The sequence below is a fragment of the Mirounga leonina genome, unplaced genomic scaffold (genome assembly GCF_011800145.1).
Source record: "Mirounga leonina isolate KUSES-001 unplaced genomic scaffold, KU_Mleo_1.0 Mir_82, whole genome shotgun sequence".
Taxonomy (NCBI): domain Eukaryota; kingdom Metazoa; phylum Chordata; class Mammalia; order Carnivora; family Phocidae; genus Mirounga; species Mirounga leonina.
This window is the reverse complement of record NW_023270825.1, coordinates 51,793,803-51,816,765: the sequence shown is the minus strand read 5'-3', so window position 1 is coordinate 51,816,765 and position 22,963 is coordinate 51,793,803. Positions and strand designations below refer to the sequence as shown.

The following is a 22,963-nucleotide window of genomic DNA, read 5'->3' as shown; positions in this document are numbered from 1 at the left end:
GGAGCCCGATGCAGGGCTCGATCCCAGGACCCTGAGATCATGACTTGAGCTGAAGGCAGACGCTTAACGACTGAGCCACCCGGGCACCCCGAGAGAGTGCTTTTAGTGGACAAAAAGAAAAGGAAATATTTATGAATTCAGTGGGAGCTCTACAGTTCTGTGATTCTGACTTAGAAGGTAAAGGGGAATAACTGGCATCAGAAATGAATTGAAGGACTGGCTAAAAGTGTTTCAGGTAATTTTTTGCTTGATTTGTTTAGGATTTTATTATGACAGCCAACGAGAGGTAGGGAGCCAAGAATATTAAAATTATTAGAGAAGGTAGGAGGAAAACCAGCAAAGGTTTAAGATGTCTTAAATTACTTTTTTGAAAGAAATTCATTAGTATATAGTTTCAGGGTTGTCTTGAAATAGTTCTTGGGTATATGCTTTAAAAAAAAGTTCTAATTAAAGTATTTTTTTATTATATAGCTCAAAACACTTCTGAAAAGAAATGTGATGAGACCAGAGTTATGATCTTCTCTTCATTTCGAGACAGTGTTCAAGAAATTGCAGAAATGCTTTTACAGCATCAGCCACTTATTAGAGTGATGACTTTTGTTGGCCATGCCTCAGGGAAAAGCATGAAGGGATTTACCCAGAAGGAGCAATTGGAGGTAATTACTTTTGGAGATGATGAACACTAAAATAAAATTGATTAGCTTTGTACTTATGCCTCTTTTGTTTGAACTCATTGGTCAATCAGCTACTTCTTAAAAATAATTTTATAGTAGACATGTAAATAAACATAGCATATTTTTGAAAGATCAAAAAAGTGTTTTTTTGTGGTTTTGAGACTTTTTTTCAAATAAGGTAATGTATAGTGGTTAAGCAGAAAGGCTCTGAAATCATACTACATAGGTTGGAATCCTGGCCCTACCACTTAACAAGTTTCTTTACTTCTTGTGCCTCAGTTTTCCTTATCTGTAGACATAGTTCTTGGAGTTGTGAGCATTGAATGAAATCATACTATAGAGCCTTCAGTAAATGTTTACTTTTATTTGTTTTAAGTTTTGTTAGTTATATATTCTAAAGAAATAATGAGCTTATTTTTTCTGTTATTTAAAAATCTTAATTTAGGGCACCTGGGTGGCTCAGTTGGTTAAGCGACTGCCTTTGGCTCAGGTCATGATTCCGGAGTCCTAGGATCGAGTCCCGCATTGGGCTCCCTGCTTGGCAGGGAGTCTGCCTCTCCCTCTCAACCTACCACCTCTTGTGTTCTCTCTCTCTCTCTCTCTCTCTCTGTCTCAAAAAAAAAAAAAAAAAAAAAAACTTTAAAAATCTTAATTTAAAAATAAGTTTGTCTGAGTGGCTCAGTTGGTTAAGCGTCCAACTCTACTTTTTTTTTTTTTTGACAGAGAGAGACAGCTAAAGCAGAAACACAAGCAGGGGGAGGGGAGAGGGAGAAGTAGGCCTCCTGCTGAGCAGGGAGCCCGATGCAGGGCTCGATCCCAGGACCCTGGGATCATGACCTGAGCCGAAGGCAGACGCTTAATGACTGAGCCACCCAGGCGCCCCTAAGCGTCCCAACTCTTGATCTCAGTTCAGGTCTTGATCTCAGAGTCGTGAGTTCAGGCTCTGTATTGGGCTCCATGCTGGGTGTGGAGCCTACAAGAAAAAAAGGAAAAAAAAAAGAAATATGTAAAAATATAGCCAGGGGTGCCTGGGTGGCTCAGTCAGTAACGGTTCTGACTCTTGATTTTGGTTCAGGTAATGGTCTCAGGGTCATGAGATTGAGCGCCGTGTCAGGCTCTGTGCTGGGCATGGAGTCTCTCTCTCTCCCTCTACCACCGTGCCCACCCCCCTCCCCAACCCCGTGCACTCTCTCTCTTAACAAAAAAACAAGGTCAGAGGAAACCATTTATCCATTTATGCTCTGAATAAGAGTCATCAGTTTTCTAAGTGCTGTATATGTTTTTTTTGGAAATTTTAGACTATTGATTTTTTTTCATAACTGTATACAAGTTTTTGCAGATTAGTTGTAGGTCTACATTTGAATAGTCACTGACAATTAGGTGTGTCTTTTTTTTTTTAATTAGGTGTGTCTTTAATATCTAATTATTTTTGACAGAGCTTGATTTTGTAAACATTAGTTAGAGGAATCCTATTCTTTAAATGTCTTTTATACCAGTCCTCATTGCACTCAGAAGAGTCTGTTTAAGCTGACTGTATCTGGTGAGGACAGTCTAAGAGGTTTTCCTGAGTCTTAAAGAGAATATCTGTACCCATCTCGAATCTGATTATATGTATTTTAAAAGGTTCAGATATCTAGCAGGTTATTATTACTACTCTTAACATTTATATATGAATGAAAAATGATGTGGATTTTTGTCGAGGGTTAAGCATTTTTTAAAAATTTTATTATGTTAATCACCATACATTACATCATTAGTTTTTGATGTAGTGTTCCATGATTCATTGTTTGCATATAACACCCAGTGCTCCATGCAGTATGTGCCCTCTTTAATACCCATCACCAGGCTAACCCATTCCCCCACCCCCTTACCCTCTAGAACTCCCAGTTTGTTTCTCAGAGTCCACAGTCTCTCATAGTTCATCTCCCCCTCCGATTCACCCCTTCATTTTTCCCTTCCTGCTACCTTCTTTTTTTTTTTTTTTTTAACATATAACGTATTATTTGTTTCAGAGGTACAGGTCTGTGATTCAACAGTCTTACACAATTCACAGCGCTCACCATAGCACATACCCTCCCCAATGTCTATCACCCAGCCACGCCATCCCTCCCACCCCACCACTCCAGCAACCCTCAGTTTTTTTCCTGAAATTAAGAATTCCTCGTATCAGTGAGGTCATATGATACCTGTCTTTCTCTGATTGACTTATTTCGCTCAGCATAATACCCTCCAGTTCCATCCACGTCGTTGCAAATGACAAGACTTCTTCATTCCTTTTGATGGCTGCATAATATTCCATTGTATATATATACACCACCTCTTCTTTATCCATTCATCTGTCGATGGACATCTTGGCTCTTTCCATAGTTTGGCTATTGTGGACATTGCTGCTATAAACATCAGGGTGCATGTACCCCTTCGGATCCCTACATTTGTATCTTTGGGGTAAATACCCAGTAGTGCAATTCCTGGATGTTATGGTAGCTCTATTTTCAACTTTTTGAGGAACCTCCATGCTGTTTTCCAGAGTGGCTGCACCAGTTTACATTCCCACCAACAGTGTAGGAGGGTTCCCCTTTCTCCGCATCCCCGCCATCATCTTTCATTTCCTGTCTTCTGAATTTTAGCCATTCTGACTGGTGTGAGGTGGTATCTCATTGAGGTTTTGATTTGGATTTCCCTGATGCCGAGTGATGTTGAGCACTTTTTCATGTGTCTGTTGGCCATTTGATTGTCTTCTTTGGAAAAATGTCTGTTCATGTGTTCTGCCCATTTATTGATTGGATCATTTGTTCTTTGGGTGTTGAGTTTGATAAGTTCTTTATAGATTTTGGATACTAGCCCTTTATCTGATATGTCATTTGCAAATATCTTCTCCCATTCTGTCAGTTGTCTTTTGGTTTTGTTGACTGTTTCTTTTGCTGTGCAGAAGCTTTTTATCTTGATGAAGTCCCAATAGTTCATTTTTGCCCTTGCTTCCCTTGCCTTTGGCGATGTTTCTAGGAAGAAGGTGCTGCGGCTGAGGTCAAAGAGGTTGCTACCTGTGTTCTCCTTTAGGATTTTGATGGATTGCTGTCTCACATTGAGGTCTTTCAACCATTTGGAGTCTATTTTTGTGTGTGGTATAAGGAAATGGTCCAGTTTCATTCTTCAGCATGTGGCTGTCCAATTTTCCCAACACCATTTGTTGAAGAGACTGAAGGACATTCTTTCCTGCTTTGTCAAAGATTAGTTGACCATAGAGTTGAGGGTCCATTTCTGGGCTCTCCATTCTGTTCCATTGATCTATGTGTTTTTGTGCCGGTACCATACTGTCTTGATGATGACAGCTTTGTAATAGAGCTTAAAGTCCAGAATTATGATGACACCAGCTTTGCTTTTCTTTTTCAACATTCCTCTGGCTGTTTGGGGTCTTTTCTGGTTCCATACAAATTTTAGGATTATTTGTTCCATTTCTTTGAAAAAAGTGGATGGTCTTTTGATAGAGATTGCATTGAATGTGTAGATTGCTCCAGGTAGCATTGACATCTTCACAATATTTGTTCTTCCAATCCATGAGCATGGAACGTTTTTTCCATTTCTTTGTGTCTTCCTCAATTTCTTTCATGAGTATTCTATAGTTTTCTGAGTACAGATTCTTTGCCCCTTTGGTTAGATTTATTCCTAGGTATCTTATGGTTTTGGGTGCAATTGTAAATGAGATCGACTCCTTAATTTCTCTTTCTTCTGTCTTGTTGGTGGTGTATAGGAATGCCACTGATTTCTGTGCATTGATTTTATATCCTGCCACTTTACTGAATTCCTGTATGAGTTCTAGCAGTTTTGGGGTGGAGTCTTTGGGGTTTTCCACATAAAGTATCATATTATCTGCAAAGAGTGAGAGTTTGACTTCTTCTTTGCCAATTTGGATGCCTTTTATTTCTTTTTGTTGTCTGATTGCTGTGGCTAGGACTTCTAATACTATGTTGAATAGCAGTGGTGATAGTGGACATCCCTGCCGTGTTCCTGACCATAAGGGGAAAGCTCTCAGTTTTTCCCCATTGAGAATGATATTTGCTATGGGTTTTTCATAGATGGCTTTTATGATATTGAGGTATGTACCCTCTATGCCTATACTCTGAAGAGTTTTGATCAAGAAAGGATGCTGTACTCTGTCAAATGCTTTTTCTGCATCTGTTGAGAGGATCATATGGTTCTTGTTCTTTCTTTTATTAATATATTGTATAACATTGATTTGTCGATGTTGAACCAACCTTGCAGCCCAGGAATAAATCCCACTTGGTCGTGGTGAATAATCCTCTTAATGTACTGTTGGATCCTGGGTGCCTAGGTGGCTCAGTTGGTTAAGCGACTGCCTTCAGCTCAGGTCATGATCCTGGAGTCCCAGGATCGAGTCCCGCATCAGACTCCCTGCTCAGCAGGGAGTCTGCTTCTCCCTCTGACCCTCCCCCCTCTCATGTGCTCTCTCTCTCTCATTCTCTCTCTCTCTCAAATAAATAAATAAATAAAATCTTTAAAAAAAATGTACTGTTGGATCCTATTGGCTAGTATTTTGGTGAGAATTTTTGCATCCATGTTCATCAGGGATATTGGTCTGTAATTCTTTTTGATGGGATCTTTGTCTGGTTTTGGGATCAAGGTAATGGTGGCCTCATAAAATGAGTTTGGAAGTTTTCCTTCCAGTTCTATTTTTTGGAACAGTTTCAGAAGAATAGGTATTAATTCTTTAAATGTTTGGTAGAATTCCCCTGGGAAGCCGCCTGGCCCTGGGCTTTTGTTGAGAGATTTTTGATTACTGCTTCAGTTTCCTTAGTGGTTATAGGTCTGTTCAGGTTTTCTATTTCTTCCTGGTTCAGTTTTGGTAGTTGATACATCTCTAGGAATGCATCCATTTCTTTTTCCCATTGGATATTCTTTCCTGCTTTGTCAAATATTAATTGACCATATAGTTGTGGGTTTATTTCTGGGTTTTCTGTTCTGTTCTATTAATCTTTTGTCTATTTTTGTGCCAGTACCATACTGTTTTGATCACTACAGCTTTGTAGTATAACTTGGAATTGTGATGCCTCCAACTTTGCTTTTCTTTTTTAAGATTGCTTTGGCTATTTGGGGTCTTTTGTGGTTCAATACAAATTGTAGGGTTGTTTGTTTTAGCTCTGTGAAAAATGCTATTGGTATTTTTATAGGGATTGCATTAAATGTGTAGATTGCTTTGGGCAGTGTAGACATTTTAACAATCTTTGTTCTTCTAATCCATGAGCATGGAATGTTTTCCTATTTCTTTGTGTCAGCTTCAGTTTCTTTCATTAGTGTTTTATAGTTTTCAGAGTACAGGTCTTCTTTTCACATCTTTGAAGATTTTATTTATTTATTTGACAGAGAGAGAGACAGTGAGAGAGGAAACACAAGGGGGGGTAGTGGGAGAGGGAGAAGCAGGCTTCCCGCCGAGCAGGGAGCCCCATGTGGGTCCTGGGATCATGACCTGAGCTGAAGGCAGATGCTTAATGACTGAACCACCCAGGTGCCCCATTCTTTTCACCTCTTTGGTTAGATTTATTCTTAGGTATCTTATGGTTTTTGCTGCAGTTGTAAGTGGGACTGATTCTTAATTTCTCTTTTTGCTGCTTCATTATTGGTGTATGGTATTGGTGATTTCTGTACATTGATTTTGTATCCAACAACTTTGCTGAATTTGTTTATCAGTTCTAGCAGTTTTTTGGTACAGTCTTTGGCATTTCTGTATAAAGTATCATGTTCTCTGCAAGTAGTTTAAGTTTGACTTCTTCCTTTCCCAATTTGGATGCCTTTTATTTTTTGTTGTTGTTGTTAGATGTCTGATTGCTGAGGCTAGTACTACCAATAATATGTTAAATAACAAAGGCGAGAGTGGACATCCCTGTCTTGTTCCTGACCATATGGAAAAGCTCTCAATTTTTTCCCCATTGAGGATAATATTAGCTGTGGGTTTTTCGTAGATGGCATTTATTATGTTGAGGTATGTTCCCTCTAAACCTATGTTGTTGAGGGTTTTTTATCATCAATGGGTGTTGTAGTTTGTCTACTTTGTCAAATGCCTTTTCTGCATCTATTGAAAGGATCATATGGTTCCTTTCCTTTCTTTCATTAATGTGGTGTATCATGTTGATTGATTTGTGAATATTGAAACACCCTTGCAACTCAGGAATAAACCCCACTTGGTCGTGGTGAATGATTTTTTTAAATGTATTTTTGGATTTGGTTTGCTAGTATTTTATTGAGAATTTTTGCATCCATGTTCATCAGGGATATTGGCCTGTTCTCTTTTTTAGTGGAATCTTTATCTGGTTTTGGTATCAGGGTAATGCTGGCCTCATAGAATGAATTTGGAGGTTTTCCTTCCTTTTCTATTTTTTAGAATAGTTTGAGAAGAATAGGTATTCACTCTTCTTTAAATGTTTGGTAGAATTTGCCTGTGAGGCCATCTGGCCCTGAACTTTTGTATCTTGGGAGATTTTTTATTACTGATTCAGTTTCTTTGCAGGTTATTAGTCTGTTCAAGTTTCCTATTTCTTCCTGTTTCAGTTTTGGTAATTTTTGTTTCTAGGAATTTATCCATTTCTTCCAAGTTGTCCAGTTTGTTGGCATATGGTTTTGCATAATACTCTCTTGTAATCATATTTCTGTGGTGTTGGTTGTTATTTCTCCTCTTCTATTCATGATTTAGTTGGTTCCTTTCTCTTTTCTTTTTGGTAAGTCTGGCTAGAGGTTTATTACTTTTATTGATTTTTTTTTCTTTCAAAGAACCAGCTCCTGGTTTCATTGATCTGTTGTTTTTTTAGTTTCTATATTATTTATTTCTGCTCTAATCTTTATTATTTCCTTTCTCCTGCTGGCTTTAGGCTTCTTTTGTTGTTCTTTTTCTAGCTCCTTTAGGTGTAAGGTTAGGTTATTTATATGAGATTTTTTCTTGCTTTTTGAGATAGGCCTGTATTGCTATATACTTCTCTCTTATGACTGCTTTTGCTGCATCCTGAAGATTTTGGACCGTTCATTGTGTTTTCATTTTCATTTGTTTCCATGTATCTTTTTTTTATTTCTTTGATTTCCTGGTTGACCCATTCTTTGTTTAGCAGCATGTTGTTTAACCTCCATGTATTTGTAGTCTTTCTAAATTTTTTCTTGTGGTTGACTTCTGGTTTCATAGTATTGTGGTCAGAAAAGGTGCATGCTGTGATTTCAGTCTTTTTGTATTTGTTGAGGTCTCTCTCTCTTTTTTTAAAAGATTTTATTTATTTATTTATTTGAGCAAGAAAAGAGAGCCAGAGAGAGCATGAGCGGTGGGGGGGAGGGGGGGAGGAGAGGGAGAAGCAGACTTCCTGCTGAGCAGGGAGCCAGATGTGGGGCTGATTCCCAGGACACTAGGATCATGACCTGAGCCACAGGCAGATGCTTAACCAACTGAGCCACATGGGCGCCCCTGTTTGAGGCCTCTTTTGTGATCTAATATGTGATTTGTTCTGGGGAATGATCCGTGTGCACTTGAAACAAATGTGTATACTGTTGTTTTAAGACAGAATGTTCTGAATATATGTTAATTCCATCTGGTCCAGTGTGTCATTCAAAGCCACTTCCTTTTTTATATTCTGCTTAGATGATCTGTCTGGTCATGTAAGTGGGGTGTTTCCATTTTAATAACTTTGGCTTGTACTCTGGGTGAGATGGGAAAAGAAGCCCTTGGAGAGTTGGAAGCAGAGGAGGGTCATGACCTAGTTTATATTTAAAAAAAAAAAAATCACACTGGTTGCTATCTTAATAAAGTATAGGGGACTAAGGGTGCAAACAGGAAGACCAAGTGGAAGTCTTGTTGTGATACCAAGTGAAAGCTGATGGTGGCTTAGACTAGAGTGGTAGCAGGGAAAGTTGTGAGAAATGGTTGGATTCTGGATATATTTTGAAGGTCAAGCTGAGGGGATTTATTGGCAAATTAGAGTGGGGTATGAGATTGAGGAGTGTGAAGGCTGACTCCAAGGATGACTCCAGGAATTTGGCCTGAAAAATGAAAAGAGCTGCTATTAATGAAGATAGATAAGACTACAGGAAGAGCAGGTTTTGGAGAGAAATATCAGGAGTTTGGTTCTGGATGAGTTAACTTTGGCATGTCTATGAGATTAGTGTTTTTCTGACTATGAAAATTGATGGAGGACTAGTTTATTTCCTCTTAGTATGTCACAGACAGATACTTTTGAATATTACAATAATAATGAATTAATAAAAAAAGTAAAATTAATGAAAACAATGTTCACAGCCAAATTTCTTCTTATTAAAGCCAACAAATGTAGTATTGCTCTGTCAAGTTTCTAAATACCTACTCTTAATTTTTGTATTTATGTTGTTGTTGGCTAGTAATAAACAGTTTGTGAACCACACCAGTAATAAACAGTTTGTGAACTACACTTTGAGTATCTTTGTTTTATTTTTTAATTTTTTTTTTATCTTTGTAAGATTTTTATTTACTTGAAAGAGAGAGAGTGCAGGCGAGCACGAGCAGGGGCGAGGGGCAGAAGGAGAGGGAGAAGCAGACTCCCTGCTGAGCAGGGAGCCTGATGCCAGACTTGATCCCAGGACCTGGGGATTATGACCTGAGTCGAAGGCAGACATTTAACCAACTGAGCCACCCAGGTGCCCCTGAGTAGCATTGTTTTAAACATCAAGCAGAGAGATATTGAATAAACAGTCAAATATATAAATCATGACGTTTATTAACATGTATACCTTATATTATACATGGGAGATATGCAGGGAAAAATGAGTAACTTCCTAAGGTGGCTTAGAATTGACTTAAATACCATATTAATAGGGAAAGGAGAGGAGGAACATAGGCTTCTTAGGACAGAGAGTAATTGATTTTTGGGAAAGATGAATGGGCCCTTAGAAGAATAGAAGGGAGGTGTGATAGTTTATAACCAAGTTTGTCTGGCTATAAGGATGGCTTTTAGTCTCCTCTCCTGTGATGAGTCCATTTTTTCTGGTTGATGAAAATCCCAGAGAGGGGATTTATGGACAGATAAAGGGAGAGCCTCTCCCTGCTTTTGCTGTTTTTCAAGTGTCTATAGCTCAAAATAATCAGTATATCAAAGCAGTATATTTTGGGGCAGCATGTCCTAAACTTCCCCAGTCATATTTTGGGATGGCTTATTCTGCTACCCTTCATTGGAATGGCAGTATAGAAGGTAAGATAGGAATTTTAGGAGTAATAAAAATTTTACTTTAGATAGACCTAACAATAAATTTAGGTCTAGGATATGATTAGCAGTAATTGCTCTGGGCTGTTTACCTGCCCATGGCCCTTTAGTGACAAATAATATCTGGAGTTTCTCATTTATGTGTAAACTTAGCAAACATTTTTGGCATCACAACCATTATGAAAGCAAAGAATTAGGGTGCCTGGGTGGCTCAGTCGTTAAGCGTCTGCCTTCGGCTCAGGTCATGATCCCAGGGTCCTGGGATCGAGTCCCACATCGGGCTCCCTGCTCGGCGGGAAGCCTGCTTCTCCCTCTCCCACTCCCCCTGCTTGTGTTCCTGCTCTCGCTATCTCTCTCTCTGTCAAAAAAAAAAAAAAAAAAATCTTAAAAAAAAAAAAAAGAAAGCAAAGAATTAGGATTGCCCTTTGCATTTTACCACAGTCTGTTTTGGTTTATATTGCCATTTTGCTGCTACTTTTCCTATTCCATAGTATCCTGGGTTCTGATTTGTAATCTGATTTCACCATTTTGGGGTGAGTGGTATAAGTGTGTTTGATCTACAAGTCTCTTACAGTTGTATTTGGTTATTTTTAAATCATTTTTATTTTAGGTTGTGAAACAGTTTCGTAGTGGTGGTTATAATACATTGGTTTCCACTTGTGTTGGTGAAGAAGGTTTGGATATAGGAGAAGTTGATCTTATAATATGTTTTGATGCCCAGAAGAGCCCAATTCGTCTTGTACAACGAATGGGTAGAACCGGCCGCAAACGTCAAGGCAGAATTGTTGTTATCCTTGCCGAAGGACGAGAAGAACGTGTAAGTGGACTTGTAGAAACATGATTTGATAATTGAAATTTGAGAAATAGAGCTTAAGATAAATGTCAGTCTGTTAACATTCAAAGTCCAAACAATCTGTAGGAAATTGTGGTTGATTTTTTCCCCCTACTTTGTAGTAGATTCTGAGTATTCTTTTCTTGTAATTAGGAGAATTTTTTAACTGGATTCAGTTTTGTAACTTTTATCCATATAAAATGCATTTTTCTACTTCAGTAGTAATTTAAAGATACTTAGATACAGAAATCAATATTATTTTTTTTTAAATATTTGAAAGTTCTTTAATTTTTTTTAAGATTTTATTTATTTATTTGAGAGAGAGAGAACACGAGTTGGGGGGCAGGGAGAAGGCGAAGCAGGCTCCCCGCTGAGCAGGGAACCCTAAGGGGTGGGGCTGAGGGAGGGGGCTCAATCCCAGGACCCCAGGATCAGGACCTGAGCTGAAGGCAGATGCATAACCGACTGAGCCACCCAGGTGCCCCTCAATATCTATTTTGTTTTACTATTTCCCTGTGCTTCTAAGGCCTGTTTCTTGTTTTTAATTTAGTTTTTTCTTTTATTTTTAAATACAGTGAACTGAGAATGGTTTTTACATTTTAAAGAGTTGCCTAAACCAATCAACCAACCAACCAACCAACTAACAACAATATGTGCCAGAGATATTATGTGGCCTGTAAAACCTAAAATATTTACTTTCTGGCCCTTTATGGAAAAGTTTGTTGATGCCTATACAAAGTGATAAGGAACTTAAATTATATTCATACTTTGCTACAATCTTGAGTGACAGACCTTCCTGGAATATGATGTTATACCTAATATTATTTTGTTTGTTACACTAAAGTTATCAACTAACTTGTAACTCAGTGGGACCATTTCCTTGAGCAAATATGTAGGTTTATATTAAAGATTTTTTCATTAATTATGGCAGTTATAAAAAATTGATTTAAAATGTTTTATAGACTCTTTAAAAATCATCCTGAAAAATGACTTTTTCCCCTGATACTTTTCATGTGATTATAGCATATTATGTAACATTCATTTTATCTGTAAAATGATTCCAATAAATTAAATATCTGGCAGCTTGTAAAAATCTATGTACTATCAATGTGTGGAATTAGGTTCTAACTGTATTAGCTTAGGCAAACCACTTAACCTATGTATTCAGATGTTAGTTTTCTTATCTGTAAAGTAATCATAATGGTCCACATTTAATGAGTACCTACTCTCCTGGGCAGTGTTCTAAGTGCGTCAGATGCATTATTTCATTTAATCCTGTACAGGGAATGATGTTTTTCTTGTATACAGTGAAGAAAGCTGAAGTGTAGAGAGATGAAGTAACAAGTTGGAATACGGGAATAGTATTAAAAAAAAAGGCAGTTTACATTTAATATATATAAATATTCACCTTATTCAAAAATAGAAAGATCCTAAATAAAAGGTAGATTTCCTTTGTGCAATATAGTTATGAAGGCTTTTATAATACTAAATTTTGAACTGATTTTCAAGAGTTAATTGAACAGGTCTCAAATTCAAGATAATAGATATTCTCAGTATTTAAGTGGATCAGAGTTTAATTTACCGTTTATAATAAATCCAAACAAATATAATGACTTCTTATTATGGCTAAGTGACTATTATAGAAATAATGTAATTTGACATTTTTCTTTGCAGACTTATAATCAAAGTCAGTCCAACAAAAGAAGTATTTATAAAGCTATTTCAGGTAACAGGCAGGTTCTTCATTTTTACCAAGGAAGTCCACGAATGGTTCCTGATGGAATCAATCCAGAATTACACAAAATGTTCATCACATGTGGTGTCTATGAACCAGAGAAGCCTCGGAACTTGCAGCGGAAGTCCTCTCACTTTTCCTATAAGAACGGTAAATAAAAAACTTTGCATTGGAGCCATGTATTTTTTTCCCTGTTGTTAGCAGGCTGTATGTTGATATATTTCCTTTTTGAGAAACTCAGTGTACATTCTAGGATGGTATGGGTGTTGGAAAGAATAAGAGATTATTCCTGTGGCAAAGGGAAGGAGACAGTGACAGAACAAAGTGAGAAACTCAATGTTGGGAAAATTAAAATGTCCTACCAACCCAGAGAATCCTCTTTACAAAATGTAGAAAAGGAAGAAAACTTTTATTATTGAATAAGCACTGAATCAGCTTATAGTGTGCATCGTAAACAATCCACTAAGATAATACAAAGACAGAAATTCTATCCTATACATCCCTTCAGGCAGTTATGATTCTTTACATACATATTCTCAAGATTAATAGTAACTTGTCCTACGAGAGGATAGCAGTATATACTTTCATAGTTCATCCCCAAATCACCTGGTAATTGAGGTAGCCATTTCTGTTAGCTTTGTTGCCTTTATTCAAAGAAATAATAAGACTTCTGTTATCTTTGCATGCATATAGTGAAGAGAATGGTGCCTAGGCTAAACTTCCCTGTTGACTGGGAGATAGGGACACTATCTTCCTTGATGTTTACACTGCAGAGAGCGATCCTACATCCTTAAGAAAAACATCTATGGTTGAAACGCTAACTAGAGGCTTGCTCAGACTTTACAGAGATTTGCATATAACATCAAAGAGTTAAAAGATTTAAAAACATTAGGTGTCTCTGGAATTGCTTTAAGGAGACAGAATGGTTTCTTTCCCTTTCTGCAAAAGAGAAAACAAAAATTTTTTTTTTTTTTTTTAATTTACATGGGATCGTGTCCAAGGTAGACCAAGTTCCTGGTGTTTCTGAGTCAGTGAGAAATTCTTTGGTGCCAGGGAGTGTAGCTAGTAATAAGAGTGTTACTACTTTAAGAACTACAGAGATTTTGGTGATATCAAGAAAATATCTTGAAATTTTAATACTGTGAAGATGAGAAACTAAAATTTTTTTCTTTTAAATTTTACTTAATCTTTAATTAGGGCTTTTAAAGAATCACAACATTATAGTTATATTTTAAGATTTGGAAGGAACATTGGGGGTCATCTGGTCAAATTACCTATCAAGATAGGAGTGGTTTCTGCAGCAATTTTTTTAATAATATTTTAAGAAGAACAATGTCATTTTGTTAACTATAAGCACTATGTTATACACAGATCTCTAGAATGTATTCATCTTATGTAACTGGCACTTTAGATACTTCGAGCAACAACTCTCCATTTTTCTCTCCACCCAGCCCCTGGCAATACCATTCTATTCTCTGCTTGTATGAGTTTGATTATTTTAGGTATCTCTTATAAGTGGAATCATGCAGTATGTGTGCTTCTATGACTGGCTTATTTCACTTAGTATAATTTCCTATAGGTTCCTTCATAGGAAATGGTAGGATTTCTTTTTTAAGGCAGAATAATATTCCGTTGTATGTACATTCCACATTTTTTTTTAAAGATTTATTTATATGAGAGAGAGAGAGAAAGAGAGAGAGTGCACAGGCAGGGGGAGGGGCAGAGGGAGAGGGAGAAGGATACTCCCACTGAACGGGGAGCCCAATGTGGGGCTGTATCCCAGGACCCCGAGATCATGACTCAAGCTGAGGGCAGACTCTTAACCAACTGAGCCACTCAGGCACCCCACCACATTTTTTGTATCCATTCATCTGTGAGACATTTGGATTGCTTACATCTCTTGCATATAGTGAATACTGCTACAGTATACATGGGGTGCACATATCTCTTTGAGATCCTAATTGCAGTTCTTTTGGATATATACCTAGAAGTGTAATTGCTGGATCCTATGGTACTTCTATTTTTAATTTTTTGAGGAACCTTCATGCCATTTTCTCTAACAGCTGCACCTCTCTACTATCACACCAACAGTATATAGGGATTTTAATTTTTCCATATCCTCACCAACACTTGTTATGTTTTGATCTTTTGATAGTAGGCATCCTAACAGGTCGGAGGTGATGTTTCATTGTGGTTTTGGTCTGCATTCAGTGTTCTTATTAAATGCATATTCAGCCTCAACTTGAATGTCTGTTAATGGAAATTGTATTTATAAGGGTTTATTCCCTATGTAGAAACCCTGTATAGAAGAAGATTCTTTCTTATGTTGAAAAATCTGCCTTTCTACCTTTTTCTCATTGATTTAGTTTTATCTTCTAGATACAAAAAATGGTTTTGATCTGTTGTTTACCTGTGTAGCAGTTCTTTATGTATTTGAATACAATACCTCTCAAGTTTAACTGTTGGTTCCACTGGTTTTCATACCATGAAGTTTCAAGATCCTTTCTCTCCTAGTCACTTGCTTTGGATTCACTTAAATTTGTTAATGCTCTTTCCCTTAACTCAGAGCTCTAAATCAATGCTTTTTGGATATGCCTATTAAACCTCATACAAATCTACTTAATAGGAATATGCCTGTCATTTTACAACACTTTGCCAAATCTTTGGTTAAAGTGAAAAGATTTTATGTACAGTTGATTCTTGAACAACACTGATCTGAACTGTGTGGGACCAATCCTATGCAATTTTTTTCAGATTTACAAATACAGTTCAGTAATGTAAGGGTACTTTCTCTTATGACTTTCTTAATATTTTTTCTACCTTTATTATAAGAACATGGTAAATAATACATAAAACATACAAAACATATGTGTTAATTGACTGTCTGTGTTATCAGTAAGGCTTCCAAACAAGAGAAGGTTATTAGTACTTAAGTTTTTGGGGAGCCAAAAGTTAACTGCCGATTTTCAGCTAGGGGCTTAGTACCCCTAACCCCTGCATTGTTTAAGGGTCAACTGTCTTTTGGATTCTTTTGAATTTATTTATTTATTTAACTTGATTAAAGTTTGCATAGATTATTCTTAGTGATCATTATATTTTTATAAATGTTAAAATTAACCATATGTTTAATAATTGTTTCTAAAATGTAACTAGAGATGGATGACAAATTTCTTTAGTAAAATTCGAGAACCTGTTTTTTTTTTTTTAATTGAGACAATATTGGCTCATGTTTATTTTTTGTGCTTTTTTTTCCCATTCTCCCTGATTTTCAAGTGTTAGGGATTCATCTTGCTAAGGTTGCATATATAAATGTAATCTTCTGTAAATTAGCATAATTCATCTGGGCTTAGAGATCTGAACTTACTTAAAGTGACTAAAAGAGAGGAATGCTTTCCTATTTTACAAGTCTCAGATTGTTAGATCTAAGAGGAGCCTGAAAGATCACTTAGTTCAAACCCCTTATTTTACAAAAGCATATTCTTATACAGTGTTTGGAAATAGCTAAGACAGAAGTTTCCTGATTCCTAATTCAGTTGTCTTTCTGATTTTTTTTTTTCTCTCCTCATCTGTATTAGACCAGAGTTACTACTTTATACTGTTTACCCTTTTTCAGTTTGCTGATTATTTTCCTCTATAGAGATTATGGAAGTTAGAAAGGGTTAATTTAATATACTTTTTTAAAAAAAGTATATTATTGTCATTTTTTAAAGCAGTAGGTCTTTTCTGTCTACCTCTACCCCCCATTTAAGACTTAAGTTAAAAATCCTTTTTAGTCTTGACATCTTCCCCCACCCCCAACCAAGCTTCAAATAATCTTTCAGATAACAATGATAGAATCATACCAGTTTTCATTTGTAAGTTTTTTTGACTCTTTTGTGCCAGGTCTTAGATACAACATGGAGAGAGTCCAAAAGAAACCAGGATTGAGAGCCTACCTACCTGGCTCTGTTACATTTATGAAGTCATTATGGAAAGTTAGCTCTTGAACAGGAGGCTGTACTAGTACTTTCAAAGAGGTGAGAAAAGTGATAACCAGGATGATTATGTGAAAAATACTGGTTTTAAGGAATAGAATCAGTGGTTTAGTAAAGATGAATAGATATAAACAGGTGGAGAGTTTGAGTTGATGTTGTATATTTTGTGTTTGCTTAGCAGATTTTTTTAAACTTCTTTTCAATTACTTTTTCAACTTACAGGAATGAAGCAGAGTAATTCAAAGAAAGATTGGTTCTTATCAGCAGAAGAATTTAAATTATGGAACAGACGTTATAGGTTAAGAGACAGTGATGAAATTAAAGAAATAACATTGCCTCAAGTTCGGTTTTTATCTTTAGAAAATGAGGAAAACACACCAGTAAGTTGAACATGTTTTCAGATACTCTTTATAATGATTATACAGTAGATTTGGGAGTAGAGAGAGTGTTTATGATCAGAATGTCAAGTTGCTTAAAAAATTAAGAATGTTAACAGTTTAAAAAGAATATTAAAGTCTAAGTTTATAGAACTAATTTCCTTATATTCTTTATTGTGTATATATTTTTACTTGAGTGTACTACATATACATAATATCTGCTCTTTTCCCATTACTTTCTACTATATGAGCATTTCCACATAGGCATCCTTTACATGATTGTTATGTTACTCTGCATTATACTCCTTGACTCTTTATTTTCCTGTTATGTTTTCGAATTCTTTTCAGTGTTACTAACATAAAATTATGTTTGCTTGACTATTTATTTTTCTGTTATGTTTTCGAATTCTTTTCAGTGTTACTAACAAAATTATGCTGTCATGAGCGTCTTTGTACAACTCTTTTTTTTTTGAAATTGTGTAGAACTTTAAATTGGATGTTATTATTTCTCTTATTATGAACAAATTATTGGTGAACTTGATAAAAGTCAAGAGACTTGATCAAAGGTTACATATATGCCTAGAGAGCTGGAAAAACAACCTCAGGAAAGATTCCTTTTAGAGGATTTATAGGGTTTGAAATATGGCTATTCAGAATTTATATTCATTTACTACCAGGGAAAAGTGAGGAACGGCAGCATGGAAAAATTAGGATCATTATCACTGAGAGGTTATGAATGCCTCTTTATCAGATGAGAGGATATAAATCTAGCACAACAGTACTTTTGAAACCACACATTTTCTTAAATATTTGCTCTTAACATGGAACTGTATGAACAGGAATATAACCAAGTACTAACTCAAATAATAGTTACTTTCAAAATGTATTTAGAAGGGCATTTTTGTACTTTATGAAATTAGTTTCTTTAGCCTCCAGAGATTTTAGTTGAAAATACTCAAATGAATTCAGATTTTTTATGTTAGGCTTATTATCTGTATATTGTTTTTTTAATCAGTTTGTGAAATCTGAGTATGTGTATTTTTCATATTTATTATTTTTAAAATCATTAATCAAGACTCAAGAACCAACCATGGGAATTCATCAACTGTCTCTTTCTGAATGGAGAGTGTGGCAGGATCATCCTTTTCCTACGTATCAAGTTGACCATTCAGATCGATGCCACCATTTTATAAGCATTATGCAAATGATAGAAGGAATGAGACATGAAGAGGTAGAGTTTTATTACAACTTTCTCTTGCTGGGTATGATTGTGAAAAGAATACTTGATATTCATTCTTCTTAATTTTTTATGAATTACTTTTGAGAGAGCACGTGGGCAAGTTGTGGGGAGGAAGAGGGGGAGCAGGGAGAGAGAGAATCTTAAGCAGACTCCCCACGGAACACAGAACCTGGCTCGGGGCTTGATCCCACAACGCTTAGATCACAACCTTAGCAGAGATCAAGAGCTGGTTGCTTAACTGACTGAGCCACCCAGGCACCCCTATTCTTAATTTGAAATCATTATTATAAGAAACAAGTATTTAATATAAAGAATTATAGGTAGAATATTTTGTTTTTTTTATAAAGTTTCTTGTGACTCAGTAGGGAACCAGCTTTCTGCCTTAGGTGGAGAAGTAGACTTAATTAGAAGACTATCATCTGTCAATATAGATAAACCAGAGTAAAATTTTAATATACTTAATGATTTATATAAACCGTTAGTAAAGCTAAATTAGCATTCTTGCTAGATTGGATTTATTGAAATATTCTCCATCACATAGGTCATTTGGTATGTCTTTTATATCCTGGTGGTAGTTTAGAGAATTATTGATTCCTTGAGAAGCTTGATTATTCTTCCTTGGGAGAATCAGAATGATGAACCTACTCTGATTATGAAATCCAAAATTCCTGGGTTAGAATCCCAGGTCTACCTCTTACTAATCAAACAAGTTAACCTCTTTGGGCCTCCGTTTCTCTGTAAAATGGGAATAATGATAATACTTTCTTCATAGGGTTGTTGCGAGGATTAAATGAGTTAATATGTGTAGAGCATTTAGAACAGTAACAGGCACACTCAATAGATTGTAACTGCTATTTTTATTATTAGCTATTATTCATGAATACATATAAATAGAGTAATTAGTTGTGGATCCCAGCAAAACCTATGCTATCAAATTAACACATATTTATTTAGTGCCTTCTGTATGTCCTCTTCTATTCCAGGCCCTGTGGTGCATCAGTGAAGAAGACAGATGAAATATTCTGTCTGTGGGGAGCATATACACTAGCAGGGAGACAACCTTCTCAAATTAATATTTATTGTATTTATTATTTATTGTTCAAAAATTAGAGAGTTAACTGTTTAAGTCCCTGAACAGTAGAGGAATCCTGACTAAAGTAGCCATTCAAGGGGAAGAGAGGAAGGAGGGTAGGTCAGGAGTTGGGGGGAACTATAGTTTTAGATTTAGCGATAAGTATGCCTTAGAAATTTACTGTAAGAGTTCCTGTGGCACCTGGGTGGTGCAGCTGGTTAAGTGCCTGACTCTTGGTTTCAACTCAGGTCATGATCCCAGGGTTGTGAAATCAACTCCATGCCAGGCTCTGTGCTCAGTACAGAGTCTGCTTAAGACTCTCCCTCTGCCTCTGCCCCCACCCCTAGTCTCTCTCTCTTTCTCTCAAATAAATAAATCAATCTTAAAAAAAAAAAAAAAAGAAAAGAGAAATCTACTGTAAGAGTTCTTTGTTGGAAAATTTGTTAAAAATAGTATATTCCAGCCTACAGCCTAATGGATTTACAGGTACACTTATTTCAGATGTTCTAAAAGTTGTTCTTAGTTCTTACCCTTATCAAGAGGGTAAATTTAACACATGTATGTGTAGTTTTCATTTATATATATTGATTACTTAATATCTGTTTTTATGAAATTAGAATAGTTATTCAATTAAATGTTAGAAGTGAAGAACTTAGTGCTTATAATATTTATTTTTGAAGATTTATTTATTTGAGAGAGTGTGAGTACAAGTTGGGGGGGAGGGGGAGAGGGAGAGAAGTAGACTCCCTCCTGAGCTCAGAGCCCGATGCAGGTCTCGATCTCAGGACCCTGAGATCATGACCTCAGCTGAAACCAAGAGGTTGTTGCTCAACTGACTGAGCCACCCAGGCACCCCTATAATCTTAGTTTATGTATTTATTAAATTTGTTCTTTCTGTAAATAGTTATCATGGGTCTTTCATGTATTAAGTTCTGAGGATACAAAAATATTAACTGATTAAAGATAATTTATGATAATTACACAGTAGTGCCATTTATAATTTTGTTTGATTTATTTGAATAATTTTTAAGTTAGGGGCACCTGGGTGGCTCAGCTGGTTAAGCATCGACTCTTGGTTTTGGCTCAAGTTGTGATCTCAGGGTCATGAGATAGGGCCCCCTTATGGGCTCCCCGCTCAGTGCAGAGTCTCCTTGGGATGCTCTTTCTCCCTCTGCCCCTCCCCCTCTCATATGTGCTCATGCTTGCTCTCTCTCTCTCTAAAATAAATAAAAATTTTTTTTAAAAAGAATAATTTTTAAGTTATAAAAGAAAATCATTTGATTTTGAGTAATCATTTGAGTAATGTAATATTGTTTAGAAAATAACATAAAGTAGAACTCATCTCTTAGTAATGGCTCTTATTTCCTGTGATTTTTTTTCATTTTCCTTCTTTCTAGGGAGAATGCAGCTATGAATTGGAAATTAAATCTTACTTACAAATGGAAGATGTTAGCTCAATATTTAGTGCTCCCAGGAATGAATATAATCCTCTTGCCAATGGCACCTTTACTAGTAACAAGAAATCTTCATTTTCAAGGAATATAAATCAAGGCAGTTCATTCTCAATGACAGAATCTGATGAAGAATGTGCTAAAATTTTTAAACAAACTCATATCAAACCTGTTAAAATTGCTTCTCTAAAAAAAAAAGCCTCTAAAGAATTTAAAAAAGATCAGCCTTATATAAAAGGAAATAATGATGTTATTATGGATTCTTTAGATACTGATGGAAGTACTACTATTGAAAATATTTTTCAGGTAGACCTACTAAATGATAAAAGGGCATCAGATACAGATGAAGTTGCGGCTGCCATATGTGCTATCCATGAAAATGTTAATCAGCCGCGTGGATTAATGGAATGTCAATTTACAAATAAATCTAGTTCATTTCCTGGAAATTTTTTAGATTCTGGTTATAACAGTTTCACTGATGAGAAATATGTTTCATCTAGCTTATTTCTTCCATTTGAGGAAGAACTTTGTGTAGCTAAAACAGATGACCAATTTTATAATTGTCTTTCACTAACAAAAGAGGTACTAGCTAATGTAGAGAGATTTTTATCTCATTCTCCTCCACCTCTCAGTGGACTCTCAAATTTGGAATATGAAATTGCTAAAAGTTGTGAACTTGATCATTTGCCCTTCCTACCTTACACCGAGTATTTACAAAATGATAAATCTACTTGTTTGATGTCATATTTACCTGTAAATTCTCAACAGGATTTAGAATTGAATTCACTTAAATTTATTAATCATCCTTCTGAAAAAAGTTGCTTTTATAGTGCAACTAATGATAAGATTTCTGATGAGCCAAGTTCCTATGACTATGTTGATAAAGTACATAAAGATAATAAAAATGAAAATATAGTATCCAGCAACCATATTCAAATAAACATAGGCCCTCCAAAGTATTTAGTTGAAGAAAAAAATTGTGATATGGATAACAGTGGCCCCCCAGTATTGCTCACTGATCAGGATGAGAGTTTACCACTATTCAAAGATGGTAGTACAAAGTTTAATGACATGAGCCTTTCTCCCTCGAATGATAAATATAAATCTTCATGTGTGTCAGACAAAACTGCTTTAAGTGAAATGGCACTGGTCTCTCACTTCCTAATTTCTGATGAACTATTGTTAGACGATAATTCTGAACCCCAAGATCAAATTATCTGTGATACTAATAGTTGGAAATCTCATGAAGATTTGAAAGGTGTACATAAGGAAAAACTGAAGCATGATGAATATGTTTTTGACTGCTCTAAGGACTTATTTTCTGTTACTTTTGATTTAGGATTTTGTAGTCCAGATTCTGATGGTGAAGTATTAGGACATGCATCAGATACAAATAAGAATAAATTTTTAGATCTCTCTGGAAGGTGTTTAGATATTAAGGAGACCAATGATGCAAATTATGTTTCAAATCAAGCAGTAATACCACTAGATCATGTTGCTAGTTCTACGAGTAGAACTATTACTATCCCATCAAGTGACGATAAGTGGAGTCCAAGTTTTGCACATTTTCCACGGAGTGCAGCAAAAAATAAAGGATTTCTGTCTCCTGGTTATTCTCAATTTTCTTTGCCAGTAGGAGAAAAAGTTATGAGTACACCACTTTCTGAATCAAACACATTGAACTCATTTTCTAAGAGGAAAGAAATGCCTAGGACACCAGATTCTCATAAGGGAAAATTAAGTCTACAGAGTTTCAAAGAAACCTTGAATTCAACTTTTGGTGATTCAGGACTTTCTGTAGAAAAGACTAAAAGCAGGTCAAAAATCAGTCTTCGTCAATCCTGTCATCCTGCTGAAGGTAAGATTCCATCTTAATAAAGCACATAAATCTGGAAAAATTACTCTAAGCTTCTGTAATTTTTTAAAATGTGATTTCTCAGTATTTGATGTATTGAATTAGATAATTATATATTTCTTAAGTTGATGCTTACTGATAAAAGATGTATCTACATATATTTATGGCATGCATGCCATGGGAAAGGTATTATGCTAGATAGTGAAATATAGATTTGGCCTTGGCCCTTGAGTGTAAAACCCAAGCAACTGTGTGACATGTACATTTGAAAAGATACCAGTAAAATGTGGGAATAACTACCAAATAAAAAGGTAGTGGATGTTTAGGAGTTTCAGAAGATGACAGAATTTTGAACTGGATTAGATTGGAAATACAGATTTTTTAATATAGATTTTAATTTTGGCTCTTCAGGAATATTTGCAATTTGAATATGTTAAAAATAATAGAGAATTTGGATGTTATAAAATGAAAACAAAGGGGAAAAAGGGAAGTATAAGATTTGGAGGGAATAGTATAAAGTAGAAGATTTACA

General features: G+C 35.8%; 1 protein-coding gene across 1 annotated transcript in view; it reads left to right on the top strand.

Moving 5' to 3' along the window:
• FANCM (FA complementation group M) overlaps positions 1-22,963 on the top strand; it is a 64,336-nt gene that overhangs the window by 21,209 nt on the left and 20,164 nt on the right. The window contains exons 9-14 of the mRNA XM_034992498.1: positions 472-656; positions 10,506-10,712; positions 12,402-12,612; positions 16,659-16,816; positions 17,889-18,044; positions 20,523-22,434. Of these exons, the coding sequence (XP_034848389.1) occupies positions 472-656; positions 10,506-10,712; positions 12,402-12,612; positions 16,659-16,816; positions 17,889-18,044; positions 20,523-22,434 (2,829 nt within the window). The remainder of the gene's footprint in view (positions 1-471; positions 657-10,505; positions 10,713-12,401; positions 12,613-16,658; positions 16,817-17,888; positions 18,045-20,522; positions 22,435-22,963) is intronic.